The sequence below is a fragment of the Pteropus medius genome, unplaced genomic scaffold, assembly GCF_902729225.1.
Source record: "Pteropus medius unplaced genomic scaffold, Ma_sr-lr_union100, whole genome shotgun sequence".
In the NCBI taxonomy this organism is placed as follows: domain Eukaryota; kingdom Metazoa; phylum Chordata; class Mammalia; order Chiroptera; family Pteropodidae; genus Pteropus; species Pteropus medius.
Genome location: NW_024353909.1, coordinates 1,432,387 through 1,459,114, shown reverse-complemented (window position 1 = coordinate 1,459,114; position 26,728 = coordinate 1,432,387). Strand labels below are relative to the sequence as shown.

The 26,728-nt window shown below is 32.1% G+C and overlaps 1 protein-coding gene across 8 annotated transcripts in view; it reads right to left on the bottom strand.

The window, feature by feature from the left end:
* The window catches only part of NFAT5 (nuclear factor of activated T cells 5), a 107,425-nt gene that overhangs the window by 53,596 nt on the left and 27,101 nt on the right, over positions 1-26,728 (bottom strand). For 7 of the 8 annotated variants that reach the window (XM_039851848.1, XM_039851845.1, XM_039851844.1 and 4 more), the window contains one exon: positions 4,512-4,637. Coding sequence is in view for 4 of the 8 variants with exons in the window: in XM_039851845.1 (XP_039707779.1) it covers positions 4,512-4,637 (126 nt within the window). In the remaining 4 variants the exon portion in view is untranslated. Of the gene's footprint in view, positions 1-4,511; positions 4,638-26,728 lie in introns of those variants that run through there. The other variant, XM_039851852.1, reaches the window with a different exon arrangement.

Below are 26,728 nucleotides of genomic sequence, written 5' to 3'. Positions count from 1 at the left end.
TTTGAAATATGTTAACCTTGTTAACACAGGAGAGGAATCAAAGGGAAATTTACTCCCCAAATTTTGTCCACAAGGAAGTCCAAATTACATAACTGTAAATAGTTTCTAATACTAATAAATTTAAATTGTAATAAATTCAGTGGGCTATGTAATTCTGTTGCTGTGAATCACTTCTATTAAAAATTAATATTCTTCTAGAAATCATATTCCCATTTTGTAGATCCTGAAACTTGAAGAGGAGGAATATATGGTTTTTTTTTTTCAATTTAACGTCCTACACACTGCCTTCCAAAATCTTGTTTTCCCTAATTAAAGTGATAGCACACAATGCTAAATTCCCTAATGAACAATTGCAAGGAGCAAAACACAGACCCCAGGAGAAAAGAAGAGAGGTATACTGTGTTTGGAAGGATTGAGATATAATGACATGCAAACTGCTTAGCGCAATTCCTGTCACAAAGCAGGAACTCAAAAATGACAACTGGTATTTTCTTCAACTCAATTTTTGTACAGTTTTGTTGTTATGGATGGTTTAGAAATTCCTAAAATTTTAATTCAGGTGTCTGAAATGAACAAAAAGCATAGCAGTTTTTTGATTACAGAACATTAATTTAGTTCTTGAGTGTGTTCTCCTATAGTGTAAATTGCACTCAAGTTCTTTCATCATAGAAAATACCTGTTAGGTAACTGAGATTTATTAATTGCTGGGGCACAGAATTCAAAGCACTATTTAATAAGTCTCTACTAAAAGAAAACTTTATTATATGGCTCACTTCATGTAAAGTTGTTAATGTAAATTACAGCCTTAAAAACTTTCAGTGATCAAAGTAGTGGAGATATTCAATGGAGATTTCTATCATACATGCTTTATGGGTATACATCCCTATACATGTTAAAAATTGCCACAAAGTATTAGTGTACTGAAAATAGGTTACCTCTAAAAAGAGTACTAATATATAATTTCTAGAAGTAAAAATAACAATTTTATGAAAACAACAAAAGAATTACTACCTAATTATTCTTAAGAGTCTCTCACTGAGTTATAAAATGTATGGTTTGATTAATTCGTTTACTCAAAAATTAAAAAAAAATTTAAAAGAAACTTGAAACAATCACCTTAGCAAAATCATATTTTGATATAAACTAATAAACATAATGCCATATCCCAAAATGAAGACAAATAGAGTCTAGAATAGAAAAAGAAAATAGTTTGGCTTTTAAAAATGATTAAAATTTATTGTCCTCTTCTGTCAAAGACTTACTATTATAAATAAAAGAAATCTAAAGATAAAAGATAAACATACAAGTAGATTTAAATATATATTTAACTGGTATGTTAACTATATCTCAATAAAGCTGTTAAGAAAAATACCTCCCATGTGTCTTTTCAGAAACCCCAAATTCTGGTTAACTGTTTTATTTCTCCTAAATACTTAAATTTTACCTGTAAAAATGCTTATGTTTTATAATCTATACTATGACAAAAAAAGATGCCTTTCACAATATGCATTTCTTCGTGATCAACTCCTTATTTTGCCAAAAACCGCTAGCAATTCATTTGGATAACTTGTTTTGTATCAGGAAAATGGCCTCTGGCTTAACTACTGAGAACCTACAACAGTACTGTTCAGAAAGTCTGTATTTCTAAAACTTTTATTCACTCACATACTGAATTTCAAACTCTTAACTACTTTTCCGGTAGGACAAAAACAGAGGTCTTTAAAAAATGGGGAGGAGTACAAAATTCAGACTGGTGATTCTCAACTATACCTCCCAGATTTTGACATTTGACCCTACAGAATGGGGAGGAACTGTATAGAAGTAAATCATCTTTCTCTCATCCTCAACCCTGGGATTTACTGGATAAAAAGATGTCACTGATGGGAGTATATAAAAGTGTAAGTAGTGTAGAGGCAGAAAAATATTTGAGAGACACTCTTTTGCTCAATATTCTGGAATGTGGATTAGCAGCATCATGTTTATTCATTCTCTCAATAATAAGTAAAGGTAAAATATCTAGATTGGTGAATCTGAGAAACACATTTTAATAATTAAATAATAAAGAATGTACATGAACACCTACATGCCCAGCCTCTAAATTTTAAAATTTAAATTGATTTAGAACTTGTGAAACACAAACCTTTATGGCAGAACTAGAAGTCTGTTCCCACCAGGCCCTCATACCTGATAGCAGCCAATCCGGCTCCTTCAAAACTCTGAAGAATTAACTACATCAAGAGTCATCATTTTTATGCATTTCACACTTAAACAGCAAATGCTATAAATTAAAAAAAAACTCACAGAAGCCTAAACTAACATGCCTTTCCCTAGACATCTAGTCTTTTGGCCAGAAAACACTGATAACTGGTAATTTACTCTAAATCTCTTTCTTTTGACAGTTATGTCACTAAGGATATTAATATGTCAAGTAAAAAAGTAACTCTGATGATATATACTAACTGATCTCCCTATAATAATTATTATGTAATTTAAACTCTCACCTATAATATTATATAAAAAGACTACCAATAAGACATTAGAATCCTAGAATAAGACTATGTTGCTTACTAAAAGCAAATTTATGTTAAAAAAAATTCAAATGACTTGGTTTTAGATCACAGAAACTTTTTATGTGTGAATATAAGAAAACAGTCAAGGGTATCTCCTTACTTTTCTCACCATCATTCCAAAGTCAATAATTTCTCGATCTAATACAAACATAATATTTCAGAATATTTCCTGGGTTAATTCTTTTATTTTCATGAGTTTCAACTGACAGCTTTCGATCTAATTTATCTGGAAAGGATTTTCTCAAATATATAGAGGGAGGGAGAAAGGGAGAAAGAGAGAATCAACATTCCATTAGTGACCTAAATTAAAAACTTTCAATATTTATATATAAAAATTTCTGAAATTCAGTTTGGTATTATTTAAAAGGAAGTGTTGTTTTTTCCCAAACCTAGCTAACATTTTTTCAGCTTGTAAAAGAAACTGAATTTACTGTCAACAGAGGTTAAAAAGCACAGAAGAAACAGACTTTTAGTTCTATATAGATTCAACATGTCTTGAAAAAACAATCTCAAAAGATACAAAAGAAATTGGTTAGTCAATTTCTACCTGTGGATTTAAAGTGAAATATTTCATTAAAAAATTTTTAAAAATACATTTTATTATCTGATACAAATTTTAAACTAGCCTAAAGCTTTAAATTCCAGAAAAAATATTCAGGGATATTTTACCAACCCAGTAGATGTAGAATGAAACCAGATCATCTTGCCAATTTCGTTACTAGAAAGTTCACACTTAAATCCACAGAATTGGTTAGAAACTGTCTGGCAATCCACATGAACAGTGAGCAGGGCTGATAAGGTTCTTTGCCATGTTTAAAGTTTTCCTGCCCTCAATTAGGAAGGCAGTAAAATTGTGCTGTACAGCTCAGAGGCAAGATTGGTACATAAGGTAATGGTACATAGATTAACATATACAAGAAAAATATCCGAGGTTCTACTATAGTACCAATATCCTCATTTAAATCACAACCTTCCACTTCACTGTTCTTTTTGAAACAAAAAGAATTTAGTAAAAACAATGCTCCAATGAACTTTAAGTAGCATTTAAAAAGATGAGAGGTATCAGATTAGACAAGAAACCTCTAATTATTAAAACAGATAAAACTGCAGAGTATATATATAATTTTTTTTCCTTTTTTTAAAAACAAATACACTTAGCAGTCTATAAATCCGACTAAAAGAAGAGTACAGTTGGGTAATCTAATATTTTTTAAAGCATTCTTATTAATTTATCGTGAATCAAGACTTTTTTCTGTCACCGCGTCTGTCAATCTTTTATTCTAATTCAATCAAAATTTCAGCCAGTTTTATATAATTATAATTATACATTTATAAAGTGTATGATTTGAGAGCTGAGTAAAAATAAACTTGATAAATTTCAAATGTTAGTTTCCATACTTTTTCATTGATATAAAAGTCTTTATATAAATATTACATTCAAATCTTCCATTACTTTCAACTGAATGTAAAATTAAGTATAAAGTCACATTTTAAAATGTAGAGAAAAGGTTATGCTATAAACAGAAAAGAGACTTGAATGCTTGAGTCCTTTTTCAGATTATACAAAGTAAAATATTTTTTTAAAGCAAATATAAAAATAATAATTGTTAAATGTAATTTAACAAATATAATTTTCTACCCATAGCTTGGTATTTAACATCTTTATGTGCAGTCAACAAAAGAGCTTTAAACTCATTCCCATAGTTGATGACAAGGTCCATTCTAGGAGATGGCATTAATAAGTGTGCCAATGTGAAATTTTAAGAAATAATAATTATATCGATAAAATTACATCGAATTTTTTAAATTTTAAAAGTATATATTTTAAAACCTAAAACAAGCCTCAAATCACACTCTTTTTGATATGATCTTTGCCAGCACTGTTCATGTTGGCCAGATAATATTCTAGTTTTCTTTAATAAAGTAAAATGAAATGCATACCAGCAGCAACTACGGCTGGAGGAGGCGAGCCTGCCTCACCACCACTTGTCTGACTCATTGATGCTACAGATGTTTCTCTAGATGGAGGTAACTGTAACTCCTTTGGGAGAAGATCATAGACAGATTCTGTGGGAGGAAAAGATAAAAAAATTTGAAAAGAGTATAAGTCAATAACCAAATATATCAGTACAAATATGTCTTTTCACTTGCGAGAACTATATTATTCACACACACACACATGCTCCATATAATTAAAGTTGTAAAAAATTATTAGCAAATATTTTTCTTTTATTATATAATATTATTAAACAGAAGAATAAATTTTCCATTAGTTCTGCCCCTGGTTTTCTTGGCTTTATCCCTTATGCTTAAGACAGTCTCTAGAAAGTTATTAAATTTTAAACTGGATTAAACGAGACAGAATAGAGAATGTCAAATAACCTAAGGTGTTCCAAGATCTCTCTTTGTAATAATGAGTGTAACTTACTATCTTTCACATATTGAGATAGCATATACTAGTGTCTATTAGCTTTAAATTGCCTTCTCCAATTAGACCATTCTTCTAGTCATGCATGCTCTTTTACCTAGCATCTTGTAGCAAATATTTTAATTTGCTATCATAATGTATTTTTCTCTCCTAAAGAAGCTTAAAAAAAGTCAAGGCTCAAGAAAATACTTCTTACTCTGAGAAACCTTCAACTCTAGAAACTAGGTACAAGTACAGGATACTCTTAAATCAGAAAGCATTATTGCCTATATTAGATTATGATTACTTTTGTATCCCAAATTAAAGAATACTGTATCTTTTTAATATATTTCATAATACTCTATCCATAAAATTAAATTTATAACTACTGTTTAAAAATTCTGTTATAGTTATTATTATATGGTTTTTAGATAGAAATAATTCTCAACATATCCTTTAAAGGTAGGAGAATCAATGTTGGAAGGAACTTCAAAAGGCCAAATAGAAACATATGCCCACTTTCAAAGAACCAAGGCACAGAGTTTAAGGGACTTGCCTAGTATTCCAAGAAACCTAACATTCCAGCAATCAAAGATTATTAATTATTTGCATGAGTTAATTAAAAAACCACAGGTAGCCATATAAGACATTTTATCCTTAATAACAAATAATATTTTTAGTTGACTGATTACTGAATTCATAAATACTGTGATCCTCCCAGTTAATCATTAAACTATGTATTCTAACTTTGATGTGGGTAGGGATAAGGAAGAATGTTCTGAAGGAAAGCTAAAATTAGAAGCTGTACTACTAAATGCTCTTTTTTCACAGTAAAGAATCAACTTAAAGGTTTCATTTGAAAAACTTTATTACCTAACACTTGAATTTTTTATCTTCAAAGCATTTGGCAAATTAGACATCTGTCTGGATATAAAATGCCCTGACTGAAAAGTTTTCAGCTTGTTAAAATGTTGTTAAAAGCCTTAAGTAAATTAATTCCAACTTTCAAATAATATGAGGACAGAATTAAAACAAATGTCATGTCATCGAATATTGATTTTAATATGCTTATCTTTCTCAATCCATGTTGAAAACAAGAATTCTTATACATAAAAAAAAGAAACATACTTGAGTCCTCTTTTTTTTGTCCAAACAAAAAGGAAATTTGAAAATAAAAATTGGCTTAAAAGGATATACCAAAACTCATTTATGTCAAGGGAAAAAACTTATCCTGGTAATAGCCCTATTACTAACAGTGTTTCACTGGTTGGGATTATTTCTCTACTTCTCTGGTTATTAAATAAATAAAATTAAAGCAAACCCTTTGGACTGAAACACTCTACCTTTCCCCAAGAAGGGTATAAAGTTGAGTTTACATTAGAGGTATAAAAGCAATGTTAATAAAAATACATTGAAAAGTAACTAAATACAGAACTTATTATATTGCAACCCTCCCCACAGCCTGCCCTCTAAAACAAATGGAAGTAACATGAAAGGTCAAGTGGAACGTGTAGAAAGCATAGATTCATTTCTTTATCAAAGTTATTTTCTGATTAACTGACTCAAGTGTTTGGAAATTGAAGAAGTCAGTTTTATCATACTTATCCAAAGGAAGCAGCAGTTAATACAGTGATTACCATCACAGGCTCTGATTTCAGACAGAACTGGGTTGGCTCTGATACTTTAAACAACCTAAGACTTTAAGTCCTCATTTAAACCCTTCTTTAACCCCATTATCTCAAAGATATTAGCTCTAAGCTGTAACTATATAACTTGACCACATATACTGTCTTTACTCTTTAAATCTGCTTCTCATAAGACAAAAAGATTAAAGGAACATGTATTATGCTGTTAATACTACTGTCATTTAATCTTAAATTCAATACAAATTAAACACTTTCATAGTTTCCATTAGCCAATGAAAAACCTCCTGAACAAGATCATAGGTATTTTAAATCTATGAAAATGACAAGTAGTCCTAAAAAAGGGCTAGCTACCTCATGTTAAGCTGTCATGTCTGTTTTGTGTGTGTGTTATCTTTTAAACCAGTTAGATAGATAAGGGAGGGGTGAAATTCTAGGTTTATAAACATAGAATATGAAAAATGAGAATGGAAAATCTTAATGGAAAGGTAGTTTCCCAAGGAAAGACTTCCTTAAAAAACAAAAGTAAAATCACTTCTAGATTTTCTTTTTAAAGAAGAGAATGATTACAAGGTTTCTTTTTAGGGTGGTAAAATGTTCTAAAATTAGATTATGGTTATGCACCTCTGTAAATATACCAAGAACCACTAAATTTACACACTTTAAATGGGTGAATTTTATGATATGTAAATTATACATCAATAAAGCTGTTTTTAAAAAAAGAGAAAAAGAGAAACAAGTACAAGTGAGCAATGCCTAGAACCAGCTAGGTCACTCAATGTTCCTAATAAACTTCTTGGACAAAACTATCTCTTCACATAGCTTCTATCTGTTAAAGTGAAATTATGAAGAAGGCCAAGCTGTAAACTAATCTAATTTGGTTTTTAAAGCTCTTCTAATAGAGGATCGGGAAAATGCTATAAGCATAGTTATTGTAAATTCAGTAAAATGTCTGATGAAAATCTTTCAAAGTTCTTATGAATAAGATGAAGAAATGTAGATTTAATAGACAACTCTAAGTAACAGCACCCAAAATGTGCGGTTCAACCTGGAGGGAGGTGGTTACTATATAAACAACTTGAACAACGATATAGAATTTGTGAATGACACAGGCTTAAGAGGAATATATTGTATGTCATAACCATCACAGATGATGAAAGCCTAGAATATCTGTCCAAAGGAATGAAGTGAAATTTAATAAAGATTAATGTAACAGCTCTTAAAAATTGTTCTTGTGCGATGTACTTAAATGTAGTCACTCTTTTTAAAATTTAGAAATGATTTCACTTTTATTTTCTACGGAATTCTATCATTGATCTACCAGGGTTGGGTGACTGTTGTCACATATTTTTCCTCTAATGTTGCTAATAATTTGTGCAATAATAATGTTTAATCAACTTACTTAATAGTTCATTAGGAATGTTAGCTGACCAAAATCCCACTATGCTTAACTATCTATGTAGTAGAATTAGAGCAAGTGCACTATAATAAATAACTCTATTAACATAAATTACTATCATAAGGGTATGAAAAAAGAAATTAGGCAAAAAAGGGGAACAAACTCAGCAGAGCAAGAATTTGTCTAACATTGATGCAACAGTGCAGAGCCTAGAACAATTATGGGAAAGAAAGAAATGGAGGAACGAAATCATTTTCAGATATTAAAAGTGAACTACTGCTTCCCAATGTTGGGTGGGCAGGCGAACAGTGTAAAAATGGGCTGACTGGCTGGCTTGTCTGCTTGATCATTCAGCAAACTCTAATTGATCCATTTTTGTCACTGATTATTTCTGGGTCAACTTGGTCCTTTATTCTTCAACACTGGCTATGAGGGAGGTTTCACTATACTGCACCAAACTCAAAGTTGAAAGAAATACTATCCAGCGGGCACAAGGCAGTGAAAGAGAAGGGAAAAATTGGTAACCTGATAGTGCAGTTTTTTCTCATTTGGGAACTGTGTTCCCTAACTGCTGACTGCCCAAATCCCATTCTCTACTGCTTCATTCTGCACGTTGCTCAGTTCCAGGAAACGATGAAAAGAGGACCTGAAACCCCCATATTCCTTCATTTTCCCTCGGAAGAGTCCAGGGAGATAAAACAAAGAAAACAGCTAAGAAAAGTATGCTTTTCTTGTTCTCTCTCAGCAAAATAACATTAATAATACAATTGCAGCTACCATTTACTGAGCATTTGGGGAGGGGCAGGCACTGTGCAAAGCTCATTATATACATATTCTGACTTAATTTCAAAACAATCCTGTAAGATAGGTTTTACCAATAAAGAATTTGAGGCTTGTGTAATACCAAAAAATGAAAAACACATGTGATAAAACAAAAGAAGAGAATGACAAATATAAAGTTTGGGACAGTGGTTTCCTTTGTTGAGAAGACAACAAGATAGCAGAGGAGCAGCAGAAATAAATTAGGCTGAATAGTGGGTTCATGGATGTTCTTTTTACTAAAATATATAATCTTAATCAAATCAATAAATACATAAAAATTAAGGTTATGCATGGATTGTGTGTAGCCTCAGAGTTACCATAAGATTTAAATAAAATGTTAAAAAGAACTCTGTAAATTATTTTTCTTTTTTGCAATTTTTATCCCCACCTCACCATTGTTGACTTGATAGCTAGTATTCCAAAGTTCAATTGCTTTAGGGTCAGAAAGTAAAGACCGAAATTGTCAGAGAGCCCACCTACTTTATGACTTCTCTGAAGACTATCTCATTTACTTTCAGGTACCAAAATAAATAAAAGTTGTATACAACTAAAACTATAGACTTAACTCCATGCAGAGATGAATAATAAAAAGGGGGAGGCTCTGTAAATAAGATGTTTCTGTTCAATTGTCAAGCATGCCGCTAAATAGAAATATCTGTGGTAAAAAGGATGATACTTTGTGTTGGGAATGCTTAAAAGCTTTAACAAAAAGTGAATTAATGCTTAGCACAGATATTAGTTATTCTAATAATGAATGCTCCCTGATATCAGATGCAAACACTGTAATATTGAAAAATTCATTTATTAATGTTTGAATTTTGTTTAAAAAAATGGGATTTAACTTTTTCCTTCTCCTCTCTCTCTCTCTCTCTCTCTTTCTTTCTACTTTAAATACAAAGCTATTTTAGTACCCGAAAGAATTTTAAAACTTTCAAAAAGTCCTTGCCAATGGTTTGGGAACTAATTGCCTTATTCTTGCATGTCTCTATTAACTATCTCAATAAGCTGGTAAATCCCAAGCTATGGTTTCACATCAGACATTCTAAAACAAAATGTCTGGCACCTCCACTGTGCCAACATAGTTCTGCATTGAAGAGAGACAGCATTCATTCTGTTAAAAACACTTCAGGCTTGACAGTCATCATACTTGGCATCTCCACTGGAAAAATGTACTGGCTGCAGGTTTATTGGATATTTGGTTTCTAAAAGATTATGAAGTCCAAGAATAACTGGTAGGTGATGCTCTGTTTTAATAAATTTTTCTAAGTCAATTTACTAGTCTGCTATCACATATTAATCATATCACTTCTTCCTGGCTATATTTTATTGTTTTCCTAAAACAATTTAGTGTTCTATGGCAATTTTAAAATAATATACAGAAGCATAAATTATATCAGTTTAGGGAATAAAACTAATGAGCTTCGCAATCATTTTAATATAGCACATCATATATTTTTTTCTAGTAGGTATTACTTCTTACTTAAAAAGTTCAAAATTATTTTCTAAATAACTTCTTAACATTTATAAAATACAGAATGGAGTATACTATTGAACTATCCATTCTGATGATCTACACTCTTAATTTATTTTAGATATTTTCTATAGAAATTACTTGAGTCTGTCCTAGAAGGAATAAGATTTTCAAAGTTATATCTATGACATAAACTATTGAGGAAAATATTTATGACTTATTTATAATTTTCAAAGATCTTAATAAGAATACTTTTACATTAGAATTTGAGAACTGTAGAGTTCAGACAGAGTCCAAGAGGGATGAGAAGTGAAGAGGGTATGAAGTATGAGGAATGAGAAATTTATATAGTTTCAAAGTACAGCACCACAAAATACTTATTACAAAGAATAAATAGGGTAACTTTGAAGTGAAGAAGTCTGACAGATGCCACCTTAATCAAGTGATCAGCGTATTATCAGTAATGACACAAATCAAAATCCTATGCCACCTGAGGATGCAGTAAGAATACATCATTATTTATGTGATATTCTTGCCAAAGATGCATAATTTGAATGTAATCATGAGAAAGTATACAATTCTAAATTTAAAAATATTCCACAAAATAACTGACTTCTAATCTTCAAAAGTATCAGAATCATGAAAGTCCAGGAAAGAACAAGGAGCTATTTCGAGTTGAAGAACACATGATAACTAAATGGATAGGTAATTCTAAACCTGATCCTTATGATATACAGGACATTATTGGGATAACTGGAGAAACCTGAATGGAGTCTGAAGATTAGGTGGAAAAATGTATTGATGTTATTTTTTAAATTTTGATGGTTACATTGTGATTTTGTTGGAGAATATCCTTGTTTGCTAGAAATACACACTAAAGATTTTAGGGGTGATGGGGCATAATGTCAGCAACTTTCTCTAAAATAATTCAGGAGAAAAAGTTCTTTGCACTGTACTCACAACTGTTTTATAAAGTTCGAGACTGTTCCAAAAGTAGAGGCACACATGCATGTTTTACTAAAAATTTAATAGTTAATCACTACATAGTCCAAAGTTTAGCTCTGTAACTAGTAGTTTTACTTTTAAAATCACAATTTCCAAAGAAATGCATATATCAAGAGGAAAAAAGATTATTTCATGTCTTCATATTTGTATATCTGGTCATCAAAAAATAATCTACATTGTCCTCTTACCCTCTCACTTTTGCTATCATTTTTGTCTAAAATCAATCAAACAAAACCAAATACTTTGGTAGTGCAGTAAGAATGGCAAACAGGATATAAATTTAAAGATGTTTAGTAAACTGATAGAGGGAGGTCTAGCAATTGATGATGCTGGGCACACAGATTGCTTTACTTCTGTACTATAACTTTGACACCTTCATATTGCTGTGAGTCATCTTTATGTCCTTTCTATCTCTTCAATTAGTTGAAAACTCTTCAAAGACAGAAACTATGGCATGTCTTCTTTGAATAAATAAAGTTTAGCAGTATTCTACTAATGTTTACTGACGAGGTTATCAAATACTAAAGAAAGCTACTGGGTAATAATTCTAAGTTGTGAATTAAGTTTCAGGAAAATTTATAATTTTGTATTATTCAGAAACACTGTTAATAAAAGTAATAAATAATGTATCGGTAGTAAGGTGACAACACTGTACCTGGAATGAAGCACTGTTCCATAAATATCCTCATTCATTTATTATGTACTCATTCACTCAACATATATATTCTGACTGCCTGATGTATGCCAAGCACTATCCTAGATCTTGGGGATATATCGGTTAACACAACAAACAAAAATCTGTGCCATGGATCTTCAATTTAATAGACTTAAATTATGGTGACTGACTGCATGCTTGCTAAAGAGATGAGGCTCCAATTTTCTACCCTTACTAAACTCACATTTAATCATAGTATCACTAAAATAAGTTCATTTCTGGAACATAAGCAGTAGAAAAATCTCAACATGCATGTATTTTAAACCTTTATAGTACACACTTAATATAATGAATACACACACTTATAATTTAGCTGAATGTTTACAAAACCAATACTGAATAGAGCTCTGTTCTGTTGCTTAACAGTTACCTGTATTATATAACCACAGACTTAATAGCTGTTCCTTTTTAAACTAAAATAACCATGTACTTATAAATGTAATACTCTTAACAATGAAAATAAGTGGAAATTATTATTTTATACATATTATTTTGTTTTTGATCTTGAAAGGACAGTTAATAAATGATGATTTGCTCATTCATTAAGCATATTTTTGAAGTGTCCCTTACATGCCAGGCACAACATAGCAAATAAATTAGATGGAGTTCCTAACTTCAAGGTAGCTTAGGAGTTTATTTTCTAAAAGAAGAAAAACTTAACTTTGTCACCACTAATTCATTTTGTGCACATAGGTGCAGACACTAAAGTAACCTGTGTCTCTGTTTTCAAATAGCTTACAGTCCAGTGAAGTAGACTGCAAGTTAAGTACAAAATAACCAATGGAATCAGCACCAAGATCAAGATGTTACATGCAAAAAAATAATAACAACAACAATAAATATTAAAAGGGCAAGGCAAAAATAGGGTGAATGGAATGAATGTAGTTTTACGAGATTAATCTAAAATTCACATAAAAAGCACAAAATTTTAGAGACAGAAGTGGTGAAAGTATTCAGCATAACTATTTTTACAGAGAAGAAATTATATTCCAATTAGGTTATGACTTGCTTAGCATAGTCAAGACTGGTTAAAGCTGGGTCCTGAGCAGGACACTAGCTGGCTAAAAGATCTGCTCTTTCCCCAGCATTCCTGTTTACAAAATTAGAAAGAACACTGAAGTTAGGAATTCCCTCTAATTTACTTACTATATTATTATTGGTTGGCACATAACGGGCACTTCGATAGTGTGCTTTATGAATAAATATATGAATGAGCAAATCACCTACCTTGAGTGATTCTACCCAAACAATTCTAAAACATTAATACTTGTTTTTTATATCCGTAATCTTAGTGAGGGAAAACAAAACAAACAAAAATCCATTTTGTTTTCCTTGTTATTACCAAAATGTCAAACCACTGCAACTAAAAGTATAGTTTTTCTACAGTATTTTCTATCCCAGATACCCTATTTCCCCATGTCCTATCTTCTAACTTGTACTATCATCATCACCTAAACCACCATTTTCACAATAAACAAAAATTACTTTCCATGTTTTAAGGTCTTCATTTTCAATGATTTTTAAAGTTATTTCCTGTCAAATTTCTTCTTTGCTATTAATGTAACATGGACATTTTTTCCTCTTTCAATACTGAAGAAATCAACAAGGCTCACTTTGTCTTTTCTACTCTACACAGGGATTATCAACAATAAACAGAAGAAATGTGCAAATCTCTTATTTTTAGGTATAAACTGATTGTTTACAGAGTTCAAAATATGTATTTTTGCTATCATTAATACCAATAAACAAATGACGAAGTTCATTACTTCTGCTCTTTAATTTTAAGACAGTGATAATCAATGAGGATTATCAGAACTGCCCATGGAAATATATATATATTTTTCCTTAATGAAAATGTCTGGGATTCCATCACAAACCTAGTGAATAAGGGTTTACAATAAATAGGATCACAAAATGTGTATTTTTATAAAGCTCCATAGATAATTCTGGCTAAGAGCCATTACTTTAAAGCATGAAATTCAGCCTCAAATGTACTAGCCTATACTAGTTTATTACCTCTTGAAGTATTTTTTTCCCTGAACAGTTGAGGGGGGAAAAAAAAGAAAGAGATGAACCAATTGCTTTAAATCTGCAGATTTAAAAAATTTTTACATTTTTAAAAATTTTTTAAACTTGAAAAGAAGATAATTATATTTACATATCAAAAAGGGAAAATGAATGTTGTTTATCTTTCCTAACTAAAATGACAACTGCCATTTTACATGGCAATAGATAATTTTGGATATCTGACACTTAGATATGATACATGTAGACCTGAATAATACCTAAAATCATGAAACAAATTAGCACAGTTCTTGTTATTTTGAGCCTGACAGAGATTATCTAGAATTATCTCTTATTAGCAAAAACCAGTGACTGTCAATGGAAGTCACCCACTGATAGCATATGGCAGTCCTCCAAATCATCTCCTGGCCATTCTCTAACACAAATAATATTTATTATACAAAAGTTTAATACCCTGCTTCTTGCAAAAAAAGAATAGCTTGGTTTTGATATATTAATTAGATGTCACTTTACTCATCAACAAAGCCACTCTTATTCTGATAATTTTCAGTTTTCATTTGACAACAGGTTGCTTACGCAATCTTTGTGCCATGATGTATGTGGTCTAGAGAAACTAGAGAAACTTCTCTAGAAAATTGTTCTAAAATTAAATTGTCTTATTTTTACAAAGTACTTTTATATTTATAACCATAGTACTAATAAATGTGAAAAGTGCTTTGACCTCAAAGTATATATAAATGAAAATGGGTAATTATTACTAACCTTACAGGTCATAATATCAGAACAGATTTTTTTCTACTGTTTTAACTTTTTATTAAAGCATAACATATACACATAGCAAAGTATACAAATCTTGTCTTGAGCTTGATGAATTTAAATAAGTGAATATACACCACCACCACCCAGTTGATTAAGCATCCTTCATGCTTCCTCCCAGGCACCACCCCTAGAAGTGACCAATCTTTAACTTCTATCACTACAGATTATAGTTTTATCTGTTTTTGAGCTTTATTAAGGAATCATACAGGATATACTCTTTTGTGCCTAGCATCTTTTACTTGGCTTTATGTCTATTCAGTTTATCAATGTTGTCTCTTAGAGCAGTTCATTCTTTTGCACGTCTATATATTATTCATATGAATATTTTACAATTAATCCATTCTACTGTTAAAGAATAAATTTGTTTACAGTTTTTACCTATTACAAAAATACTGTTATGAGACTCAGAAATATAGTGGACAATTTGGTGATGGACAGAGAGGAGGGGAGTTTGGGGGGCTCGGAGAATGGGGTGAAGGGTTAAAGAAGTACAAATTAGTAGCTGATGGATGCACACAAGGATGGGGAGCATGGCATAGGGAATGCAATTAGAATGAATACGTTGGCTAGGTGGAGGGTCAGGGGAGGGAGGGAGCAATTGAGGGGGGACTGTTTTACAAACTATATAGATGTCTAACCAATGTACTGTATACTTGAAACTAATTAAAACAAATTAAAAAAAAACTAAATGTAAAAAAAAAAAAATACTGTTATGAACATTCTTACATGTGCAGACATGTACTTCCGTAGAGATGAAACTGCTGAGGTCATAAGGTATAAACAGTTTCCTCAGGTGGTTGTACCAATATACCCTCTCGCCATTAGTTTATGAAAGTTCTGGCTACTCCACAAGCTCAGTCATAAATAAATGTTTTTATAACTTTTTATAAGCCATGTGGTAGAGGTGGAATGGTATCATATTATGACTTTAATCTGCATTTCCTTGATAACTAATGATTTTGAGCACCTTTTCATATGCTTATTGGCTGTGTGGTTATCTTTCCTGAAGTGACTATTCAAGTTTTTTACCCAATTTTTAATTGGGTTATCCTTAAAAAAAAAAAAATATATATATATATATATAGTGTGTGTGTATATATGTATACACACACACACACACATATTTGTAGGCATTCATTATATATCCTAGATACAAATCCTTTTTCAAATATACATATTATCAATGTCTTCATCCGTAAGTGGCTTGCCTTTCCACCCCCTTAATGGTATCTGTAATAAATGAGAATTCTTTATTTTAATGACATTTAATCCATCAATCTTTTCATTCATGGTTAGTGATTTTGGTGTCCTGTTTAAGAAATCCTTGCATACCCCAAGTACATAAAGATACTCTTTCTTCTAGAAGTTTTTTTTGCTTTACCTTTCATATTTATACATATGATCCATCTGGAATTGGTTTTATTTTATTATGAGGTTGAAGTCGAAGTTCACAGCTTTTCATATGAATATCCAATCGACCTAGCAAGTAAGGTTTGTTTTTACAGTAGAAATATGTCTCAGAACCACACTTTAGAAAGATGGAGCAAGCATACTTTTCCATATTCTTCCCACTAAGTTCAGCTAAAAACCTTGGACACTATGAACATTTTTAAAAACACACACGCATAAGACTGAAAGGTAGAGAAAAGAAGGTAGATCAGCCAAGGGTGGTAGGATCCAGGAACAATACACCAGTGAGTTCCCTGAGTTTTCTCTTGGCCTCATATATCCCAGACTGGGTATACAACCTAGAAAAGCCAATAAGAACAAACAAACAAATAAAAAAGAACAGTAATTTCTAGATCCTGAATTAATTTGATTTATTGATTTTTCTCACTGTATGTTTTAATTTTCTGCCTCTTTCTATGGCTACTGATCTTTGATTGGATGCCAGACATTGAGAATTTTACCTTGTTGTGTGCTAGATATTTTTATGTTCCTATAAATATTCTTGAGCTTTGTTTGGGGTTACAGTTAAATTACTTGGAATTAGTTTGATCTTTTTGGATCTTGCTTTTTAAACCTGTGTTAGGCAGGACCCAGAGCATGTTTAGTCCAGGATTAATTTTTCCTTACTACTGAGGCAAGACCCTTCTTAACATTACCCAGTGTCCCCTGAATTACGAGGTTTTCTACTCTGGCTGGTGCAAATAGGCATCATACTCAGCCCTCTGTGAGGTCAGAGTACTGTTCCTGCTAATCCTTTTAGGTAGTTTTTTCCTCATTCTTGGGTCGTTTTCCTGCATTCATGTAATAATCACCCATTCAACTGAATATTCAAAGACCTTCTGCAGATCTCCAGAGTGCTCTCTGTGTGCATTTCCCTCCTTTCCAGTACTCTTCTGTGAGAACTCCAGCTATTTTGGCTTCCCCAGACTTCTAGCTCTACCTCCACAACTCACGGAGACCACTGGGCTCTCTCTACCTGGATTTTCCCTTTCTGCACCACAGCCTGGAAATGTTTTCCAGGGAGTAAGACAGGATACTCTTAGGGCTCATCTCATCCCTCCCTCCCCGCCCCTCAGGAATCTTTGTCCTTCATTGCCTGATGTTAAATGTAAAAAGAACCATTGTTTTATATATTTCATCTGGCTTTTTAGTTGTTTTAGGCAGGAGGGTAAATCTGTCCCCTTACTCTATCTAGGCAAAAAGCAGAAGTTATTATATTGTAATTTTAACCCACATGAATATGTTCTTTGCTCAGAGGGTATGGAGAACTAATATCACATCTAGTTCTACTCCACAACCTTTAATAGATCTGAAGATTTTTCAGGTTACTTGATTAAATATTCAATAAATATTGTGTGTGCCCTATGTAAAATACACTGGGTTAAGTCTTTTGAGGTTTAAAAAAAACGAGAGTCTTAATCTTCTAAAAGTACAAAAATACTCTGTACACACAAGACACATACAAATGTATCCTTTGTACTCTAGGCACAAAGGAAGATATAAAAGAAATTAAAGACACAATAGTCTATGCCCTCAATGAACTGAAAAACTGGTTGGAATAAAGCAATATAAAACACTTCAAGAATAGGAACAGTTATATATCAATAATGATATCTATATAATCATTATTGACAATGTTTATAATTGAAGACCAGAGACAGAAGGCCAAAGTCTTGAATAATCAATAAGAGTCTTTAAATCTTCTCAGTCAGATCTAGTAATATAACCAGTACAAACGTATCATAACACCAGTCTATAGCAATAAGCAATTATCACAGACTCAGTATCTTGTAAAACCTAGTTTTGACTGTTCATTGCAGCAAGAGTGGAAACTAGAGTATTAAAATGTATAATTATGTGGCAGTACAGCTATAAAAATAACACAACAGAACACTAATTAAATATTTTTGAATGAATATTTATGAGTGCCTACTTTGTGAACCTGCAGGCTTATCCCTCTCCTTTGTCCTCTACCCCTCCATACTCTCGAGATATGATTTTCGATTCTTCAGCCATACATCCCCTTACCTTTATCTTTGCAAATGCTGTCATTTCTGCCTGAAACACTAACTTTCCCACAGCTTTCAATTGTTATTTCTTTCAAGAAGAATTTCCTGACCACTCTAGTCTTAGGTATTCTGCTCCTATGTATTTCCTCTATCAGGATACTTATCACACACTGTTCCACAACTGCCAGTTTATATATCCATATTTTCTATTAGACTACACATATCATGAAGACAGTGGTTGTGTCAGTCTCATTCACCCTGTCTCTTCAGCAATAGCACAGTGCCTGGCACAAACAGGCATTTGTTTGATGAACGCTGCTGTGGGAATACCTAGCACTTCTGACCGAGTATATCAAGAATGAAGATGCAGAAGAGTCAGAATGAGGAAAGAAGCCAGGAAAGAAGCTAGAAAAGAAGAGCTGGAGGAGGGCCTGGTGAGTATGGTGTCAAAAAAAGAAGTCTTGGGAGCAGACTGCCAAAAATGAAGATGCCTCATTTAGTTCAAATAAGGAAAAAACTTGAAAGAATGAATTTATTTGATGTGGCAAAAGGTACTTCTTAATACCTTTGCCAAAGAAGTATCAAGGGAGTGCTGGGGACAGAAGCCAGAATACAAAGAGTTAAATAAATACAGTGTAAGCAGAAATATAGGCTACTATTTCACAAAGTCCTTCCAAAGAGAAGGAAAAGAATATTTACGGAGACAGGGCCAAATAAAGGGTTTGTTTTATTTTACTGTATGGAAGAAGAAATTGCGAGTGCTTGACAGAATAAAGAAAATATCCAATAATGAGGAAAAACTTGAAGATCCAACAGAGGACAGACAGAATACATTTAATTAAGAAAACACCATCGGATTTGACAATTATGGAGTCACAAATGAATTTCCTAAGGAATGCTTACATGATAACAAAGGATTAAGGGGCAACAGGATGGTGAAGAAGTTGAGATTAGTATAGCAATAAATATAATGAAACAGTTTCTAGGGCATTGTTATGATTATATTACTACAAAAAATTTGTTTCCTAACTTTCTTTTTAAGTATAATTTCATTTCTTTTGAAATGATATGTGCAATGATATCTCCAAAGAAATCGAAGCTAAACACAAGTTGACAACTAGTGCTATGAGAAAACAAAAACATCAAAGAAAATCATAAAAAAGGAGAGTTAGAAAATATTTAGGTAAGGTAAAGTATGTCATGGAATCAAGTCCAGGAAGCTGAAGGTGCCTTAGAAAAAGACTGGGCATTTTTCCCACTGACGTGAGAGAAAATGAAAATAGAAAAATGAGAAAACACAAAGTTTTGAGATGAAGAGGTAAAAAAATTGAGACACTTCAGTGGGATGGCTTCAAAGTGCTGTACGAAAAGAATTCAATTATTTCTATTTGCCTGTGACTGTGTTCTAGAAGCAGTTAGATACTTAAAAGGCATATTAGAAACTCTTTGATACCTATTAACATTTAAAGGGCCAATTATATCATATAGAAGAATTAAGGATAAGACTCAGTGGGATAAAAGTTCTACTACTAGAGGGTGTCAATATTATTATTAAACAAAAGTACATGAATTCTCATTTGGCTTGATCAGAAAGTCAAACTCATGAGAGCTATATATAGCAGATGATTCATAGGCATTTCAAATATTATTATAATCTACTTTGTATAAAGGGGGATAAGGGAGGAAGAAGAAAGCCACAAGGTTCCTTAGAAATGTCTACAATCACTACACAAACAGTATGATCAGGATACCAATATTTTTTATAATAAATAAGAGGTAGGTAACATGTCATAATAAAAGAAGGTAGAGACAACTGGGCTTTCATTATAACTCTATCACTTATTTTCTGTGAGACTTTGGGCAAGTTATTTACCACACTAAGCCTTGGTTGTCTCAGTTATAATATGGTAGTAATATCTATCTACTTTGTAAACTGTGAGTGCTAGCAAAAAAATATACAATAGTCTAGAAAGAACTGTTTAGCACAGTGTAGGCATACAACATGATTATTTTGCTGGTTAATTAATTCATTCAAAGGTAATTTACTGTGAGTCAAGGATACAAAACTGAATTAAGACAAAAATGGTCCCTGTCCATATGAAGTTTTTCTGTAATGAGAAAAACAGAAAAACAAGGAAATATTTTTCTGCAACAATATGGATGGACCTAGAGGGTATTATGTTAAGTGAAATAAGTTAGACAGAAAAAGACAAATACCATACGATCTCACTTATATGTGGAAATCAAAAGAACAAAATAAATGAACAAACAAAAAAGAAACAGACTCATAGATACAGAGAACAAACTGACACCTGCCAGATGGAAGAGGGTTGGGAGGCTGGATGAAAATGGTGAAATGATTAAGAAGTACAAACTGGTAGTCACAAACAGTCATGGGGATATAAAGTACAGCATATGGAATGTAGTCAATAATATTGTAATAACTATGTAGAGTGCCAGGTGGGTACCAGACTAATTAGAGGGGATTACTTCATAAATTATATAAATGTCTAACCACTATGCTGTTCACCTGAAACTAATATAAAACACCGACTGTCAATGTTATTTAAAAATAAAAATAATTATAAAATAAAATTAAATTTTAAAAAATAATAATTTTAAAAATTCAAAGTGGAATGCTATAAAGAAAACAAATATGAATTTGTAATAAAAAATAATGTAGCAACTACTTTAAGAGGAAATACTCAAGGAAGGCCTCTAAGAAGTTCCTAAGGATAAGAAACACTCAGCAACTCAAAGAGCAGAGAAAAGCAAGACAATATGAGGGAACTGCATGTGCAAAAGTCCTTAGGTAGATAAAGACATAGTATGTTTGAGTAACTAAAAGGTGCACAGGTTGGCTAAAATAGTAATCAAAGGATTCTCCTTGCTAGCATGAGATAAGGTTAGTGGGGATAGTAGAGAGCAGATCATGCAGGGCATTGACATCTTTGATATGGTCAAGATAATGTTTTTTAGAAGAACAAAGTTGGAGGTATCACTCTACCTGGTATCAAACTATACTACAAGGCTATAGTAATCGAAATGGCATGGTACTGGCATAAAAACAGACACATAGACCAAAGGAACAAAACAGAGAACCCAAAACTAAATCCATTCTTATATGGTTAATTAATCTATGACAAAGGAGGCAAGAATATATAACCGGATAAAGACAGTTCATTCGATAAATAGTATTGGGAAAATGGAACAGATAAATGCAAGAAGATGAAACTAGACTACTTGCTTACACCATATACAAAAACAAACTCATCAGAGGGAAATGGGGTAGGTAGATAAGGGAGTCAAATATATGGTGACAGAAAGAGATTTGACCTTGGGTGGTGAACATACAATGCAATATACATAGGACTTATAGCTGAATTGTACATTTGAAACCTATATAATCTTATTAATCAATGTCACCACATTAAATAAAAAAAAAAACAAATTCAAAATGGATTAAAGACTTAAATGTAAGACCTGAAACCATAAAACTCCTAGAAGAAAAAATAGGCAGCAAACTCTCTGACACTGCTCTTAGTAATATTTTTTCTGATATATCTCCTCAGGCAAGGGAAACAAAAGAAAAAATAAACAAAGGGACTCCATAAAACTAAAAAGTATTCGTTCAGCAAACGAAACCATCAACAAAACAAAAAGATAACCTACTGATTGAGAGAAGATATTCATCAATGTTAGGGGTTAATATCCAAAATTTATGAAGAACTCATACACCTTTAACACCAAAATAACAAACAATCCAATTAAAAGATGGGCAGTGGAACTGAATAGACATTTCTGCAAAGAGGACATACTGATGGCCAACAGATATAAGAAAAAATGCTCAACAGTTGTTAATCATCAGAGAAATGCCAATTAAAACCACAATGAAACATCACCTCACATCTGTCAGAATGGCTATCATCGATAAAACAAACAAAAAATGCTGGTGAGGATGTGGAGAAAAGGGAACCCTCGAACACTATTGGTGGGACTGCAAATTGGTGCAGCTGCCATGGAAAACAGTATGGAAGTTCCTCAGAAATCAAAACTAGAACTACCTTATGACCCAGCAATTCCACCTTTGGGTATTTATCTGAAGAAATCCAAAACACTAGCTCAAAAAGATATATGCACCCCTTTGTTCACTGCAGCATTATTTACAATAGCCAAGAAATGGAAGCAACCTAAGCGACCATTAATAGATGACTGAATAAAGAAGATGTGGTACATATATACAATGGAATATTACTTGGCCATAAAAATGAAATCTTACCATTTGCAACAATATGGATGGATCTAGAGAGTATTATGCTAAGTGAAATAAGTCAGACAGAGAAAAACAAATACTATATGATTTTACTTACATGTGGAATCTAAAGAACAAAATAAATGAACAAACAAAACAGAAACAAACTCATAGATACAGAGAACAAACTGATGGTTGCCAGATGGGAGGGGAGTTGAGGGGCTAAGTGAAAAAAGTGAAGAGATCGAGAAGTACAAGCTGGTAGCTATAAAGTAGTCACATGGATGTAAAGTACAGTAAAGAGAATATAGTCAATAATATTGTAATAACTTTGGTGCCAGGTGGGTACTAGACTTATTGTGTGATCACTCTGTAAATTATGTAGATGTCTAACCACTATGCTGTACACTTGCTGTAATACTGAATATCAACTGTAACTGAAAAAAGGTAATGTTTATTGAATGGATGGATAGATGAATGGATGCATGAAACATTTCATACAAAAGTACTCAGAAGAGAGGAACAGTAATGACGTGGCCAGGACCTTTAAAAAAATAGAAACAATTAAGTTCTAGTTATTCATATTAGTTCACTTTTTATGGAAGGGAAACAAAGTAAAAAATACAGGAATAATTACTATTGTCCTAAGAAAGCTAAAAATATAGATGTGAGAGTAAACAAGAGCCAAATATACATTAACAACACAGTACTCCATCTGTTCCCCCAACCTAAAATGAGCCAAAAGTTTACATGTAAACTGGTTCTAATCTGTGATTGTCTTTACTGTAAATATATAAGCTCTGATATGGATAGAGTCACATCTGCTTAAATTTCATGCATTCATTGAGGAGTTACTAGGATCACTGAGTTCTGGATATATTAATTGGATCTACTAACATAAATAAAAGTCTCAATTCCTTTCCTCAAAAGGGCATGCAGTGGGTTATTATTAAGATATTCTATGGTATTATTTCTTTTATTCCAAAGGCAATCAGATGAATACCTCAAGTCCATTTCAAGATGACTCTAATTTCACTTCAAAATACACAACTTTTCTTTCTGCAGGTCTTGCACTTTCTACAATACATATCTGAACTGCAGAAATGTTCTGTTTGGCCTGCACAGTGTTCTAAAACATTTTGAATTAGTTGTCAACATTTAATAACAAGATTTCACATAAAATCCAGGTTTCTGGCTTCTCTTGATGAATCACAAGATCTGGCAACATTAAGTATATATTCCCACGAGGAAAGCTGGAGTTGCCTCTTTAAGTGTCCTTTCCAGTTAACTCCAAGTACCATTCAGCCAATTTCACTGATTTACATTATACTGAGTCCTGCAGACATCTGTGTTTTCACTCTCTACACCAGGGTTTGCAAGATTGAGGTCTTTTTATGAAGTGGGAGAGGGGAAAACAAAAGATGAGTTTTTCCTGAAGAAACTTTGCAAGAGCTTGAAGTCTAGAATGGTGGTCTCAACTTTCTTGATCATAAAGATCATAACTTTCTTGATCCCTTGCCAAGGGCAAATTTAATGAGAAAGAAACTGCATAAGACAGTCAAGGGCTGGTAAGTACCTGATCTTCCAGAGAGTGAAATAAAACACACAGTACCAAAACATTTCTTATTAAAAAAAGGTATAAACTTTCACAAAACTTAATCTGACTATTTCTTTATGTTAAAGATATAAAACTATATTTATATAGTTCATATACAGAGAGTATATCTATATAACATCAGAGATTAAGAACTTGCCCAAAATCAGATACTTGACCACAAAACCAGAACTGGAAAACAGTTTTTCAAAAACCAACAGTTCAATTTAATATTTACTAAGCATCTAATATTTGTACAGCTCCATGCAAGATGATATGGATACAAATATGTACTCTTTACAATATGCTGCTTTTCCATTTTGTTTTTTTGTTAATATTTTCATATAATTTTAAAGAATTCAATAAAGGCTACTTTTAAAAAACAAACCAAAAAACCCACTTTCTATACCCAAAAGAAGTGAAAACTAGTATTCAAATACATGTATATGAACATTCACAGCATGTGACTAGCAGTGCTATTGACAATAGCCAAAAGGTAGAAACAACTCAAATGTCCAACAGAAAATTAATGGGTAATTAGAATGTGGTATCCATATAATGAAACAGTATTCAGTCACCATAAAAAAAGAATTACATAATTACATAAGTATCATTAATATGATATAGTTAGTATCATTAATTAATATTAATGTCATGGGAAATTTGTAACTAACAGGTCTCTCACCAAAAGCTGTTTGTATATGATAGCACTGACAAGTAAATTGTTCGAAACTTAAGAAGTTCTTTTATTTAGAATATATACAAAAGAAATGAGAACTCTAGAATTATACATATAACAGAACTGGACCTTAAGAGAGAAATATGTTCTAAGTTCTGCAATGCATAAGTGAAATACTTATACATAAATATAAACACTGAAAATTAAAATCTATGAGGAAAAATAAGATGGTATAAAATTTTCAGTCAGAATATTCTAATACATGAAGATTCCTATTTTAACTTCTTAATGTTAAGTTATAAAAGTGATAAGACAAAAATAGAAAATTTGGAAATGTTTTTTAAGTATAAAGGAGAAAATTAAGTTGCTTTAGCCCAATTCTCAGAGATTGACATTCTAACATTTAATCTATTTCCTACTAGTCTTTTTTTTTTTTTTAAATAAAACTGGGATCACAGTTTTATATTTTTGTTTTTAAAATTTAACATTTATAATGCATTTTCTTCTATAATTAAATATTCTGATACAATAGCACAGACTTCATTTATAAACATTTATTAAACAAAAGATGATAACCAAGATTTCACTAGCTTCCCTTAACCTAACAAAGGAAAATAACATTAAAACTATACCCTGAAGGATTTTAATCAGCTATAACTTTATATAGTTTTTTTCCCCAGCTTTATTGAAATATAATAGATCGATAGTTGCTCGTATTTACGTTGTACAATTCAATGAGTTTTTTCGATTATAGTTGGCATACAGTAACATTAGTTTCGGTTGCACAGCATAGTAATTAGAGATCTATATAACTCACAAAGTAATCATTCCACTAAATCTAGAACTTCTTTTCCCCCTTACATATTACAACATTGTTAACTATTTTCCTTATGCTACACTTTGTATCTCCATGTCTATTTTGTAACTATCCATTTGTACTTCTTAATCCCTTTGCCCTTTTTCGCAGCCTGCCCCCTCCAACTCCTCTCCCATCTAGTAGCCCTCACAATATTCTATGTCTGAGTTTATTGTAGTTGTTGATTTTGTTCTTTAGATTGTCCATGTATGTGAAATCATGTGAGATAAGTCTTTCTCTGACTTACTGCCTAGAGGGCAATACCCTCTAGGTCCATCGAGGCAATATCTTTTTCCATCCCCTTCCTTTTAGTCTGTGTGTCTTTTAATCTGAAGTGAGTCTCCTATAGGCAGCACATGTAGGGGTCTTGTTTTCTTAACCATTCAGCTTCCCTATCTTTTAGTTGGAGCACTTAATTCTTTTCCATTTAAGGTACTTGTTGATAGGAATGTAGTTATTACCATTCTTTATTCATGTTCTTGATATATGTTTTTTCTCCTTAAAGAAATCCCTCCAACATTTCCTGTAATACTGGCTTGGTGTTGATGAATTCCTTTAGCTTATTTTTGTCTGGGAAGCTCTATATGTCTGTCTTTCAACTCTAAATGATAAAAGTATTCTTGGTTGTAGATCCTAGCTTTTCATCACGTTGAATATTTTGTGCCAAACCCTTTTGTCCTGCAAAGTTTCTTTTGCAAAACTGGCTGCCAGTCTTATGGGTGCTCTCTTGTAGGTGACTAACTGCTTTTCTCTTGCTGCTTTTAAGATTCTCTTTGTATTTAAACTTTGGCGTTCTATTATAATGTGTCTTTGGGTTCATCTTTTCTAGGACTGAGTTTCCTAGGTTGTATGTTTATTTCCTTCACCAGGTTAGGAAGTTTTCCATCATTATTTCTTCAAATAGCTCTTCAACTTCTTGGTTTCCTTCAGGTACCCCTATGACATGAATATTTTTACATTTAATTGTGTCCCATAGGCACCTTAAATTATTATTATAGTCTTGGCTTCTTTTT